The sequence below is a fragment of the Penaeus chinensis genome, chromosome 3 (assembly GCF_019202785.1).
Source record: "Penaeus chinensis breed Huanghai No. 1 chromosome 3, ASM1920278v2, whole genome shotgun sequence".
In the NCBI taxonomy this organism is placed as follows: domain Eukaryota; kingdom Metazoa; phylum Arthropoda; class Malacostraca; order Decapoda; family Penaeidae; genus Penaeus; species Penaeus chinensis.
Window position 1 is genome coordinate 16,423,315 of NC_061821.1, and position 1,414 is coordinate 16,424,728.

The 1,414-nt window shown below is 37.7% G+C and overlaps 1 protein-coding gene across 1 annotated transcript in view; it reads left to right on the forward strand.

Moving 5' to 3' along the window:
- Positions 1–1,177, forward strand: part of LOC125043318 — a 26,622-nt gene extending 25,445 nt beyond the window's left edge. Inside the window, exon 6 of the mRNA XM_047639392.1 lies at positions 1–1,177. This exon is cut by the window's left edge and continues 448 nt beyond it. Coding sequence (XP_047495348.1) covers positions 1–1,166 — 1,166 coding nt within the window. The 3' untranslated portion in view covers positions 1,167–1,177.
- The last annotated feature ends 237 nt before the right edge of the window (positions 1,178–1,414 follow it).

The following is a 1,414-nucleotide window of genomic DNA, read 5'->3' on the forward strand; positions in this document are numbered from 1 at the left end:
AAGGAAAGCTTATTGCTAGTTCAAGTTGTGCTAATGGATGGAGAGGAAGTAAGTTGGCTAGCACTGACAAGAGGAAAATTATGAGTGAGGTAAAAAAAAAGGAACCAAATTCTGTACCAAGCTTGCAAAATGGTGCACCACATTTACGACATATGTTGACTCTTAGTCCAGCTTGTCACAAAGGACAAATATGGGTACCTTTAAAATTACTACACCAATACATTGACACAAACATTTCTGGTAGAGCATTCAGTCAAGATGATGAAGAAGCAGGTAAAGTCTCACATTTCAAGACAAAAAGTAATGAGAGCATCCAGTGTCATGAAAATGAGAGTAATTGTATATCAATTTTGTCTCAAAAGCACCAAGAAAACCACAGGACATCAGATACAAACAAAGAAGAGGAAAACCATATGAAAATGCTCATAAGGAAATGTACAAAGCTAATGCCAGAGGAGTTGTCACATAGTGCAGAGTCAACTATAGAAATTAGTAAACAAGTACAGCAGTGTAATCCTACATTTGGTAAGCAAGAAAAAGGCCTGGAATCCTTCAAATTACACCCTAGACTAATCACATACATAACTGATGAAAATAACAAACAGTTTTCAGGCAAAAAAAAGAACCTAGATCATGAAGATTTTTCTGCTTGCACCAAAAAAAATCAGAAGAGAGAACTACACTATATTTATAAGGATAATACTATTTTATCTGCTGAAGAACCACAGAAAACACCAACTCCTACCAGAGGTAGGCTTAGACTCAGTGATTTCACTCGTAAAGTGTATGAGGTTGAAAGTGGTTTGAGCTTTGCCCGAAATAGGAAAGACAAGACACCATACCTAGATAAATCTATTCCTACACCTTGGAGATCCCAGACCTGTGCACAAACCCCAGGAGGAAGCAGTGGAAAATCATCCACCAGAACTCCAACAGATCCTGTTTTTGACAGATCCTTGGAATACCCCTTTGAGACAGAGGGAGACTCTGAAGCATGTAAAGTAAGTGAAGAGAACATTAGCATTGCTAAGAGCCAAGATAAAGCAACTTGTGAGGCAGCCCATGACATTCCAGCAAACAGCAAAAATGTTTATGTAACTGTTACAACTTTGGAATCAGGATTACGTCATCATACTCGACAGTCAGTCAGACCGAAGGCAGTGTGATGTTACTTCACCTAATGTCAGACAGCAAAATATGCCAGTGAATGATTATGAAAGAAAATGAGAAACAGGTACTTCAACATCACATGTAGAAGTACCACAAAACACTCAGATTTGTGGAAAATTAAATCAGTCAGATGTTGATAAGAAAGATGGCAACATAGTGAGTAAGAATGGAGAACAAAGAAACATGCCAGATGATCAATCAAATCCATTAAATGATTCATCAAGTCCACCAGAATATTTGTATG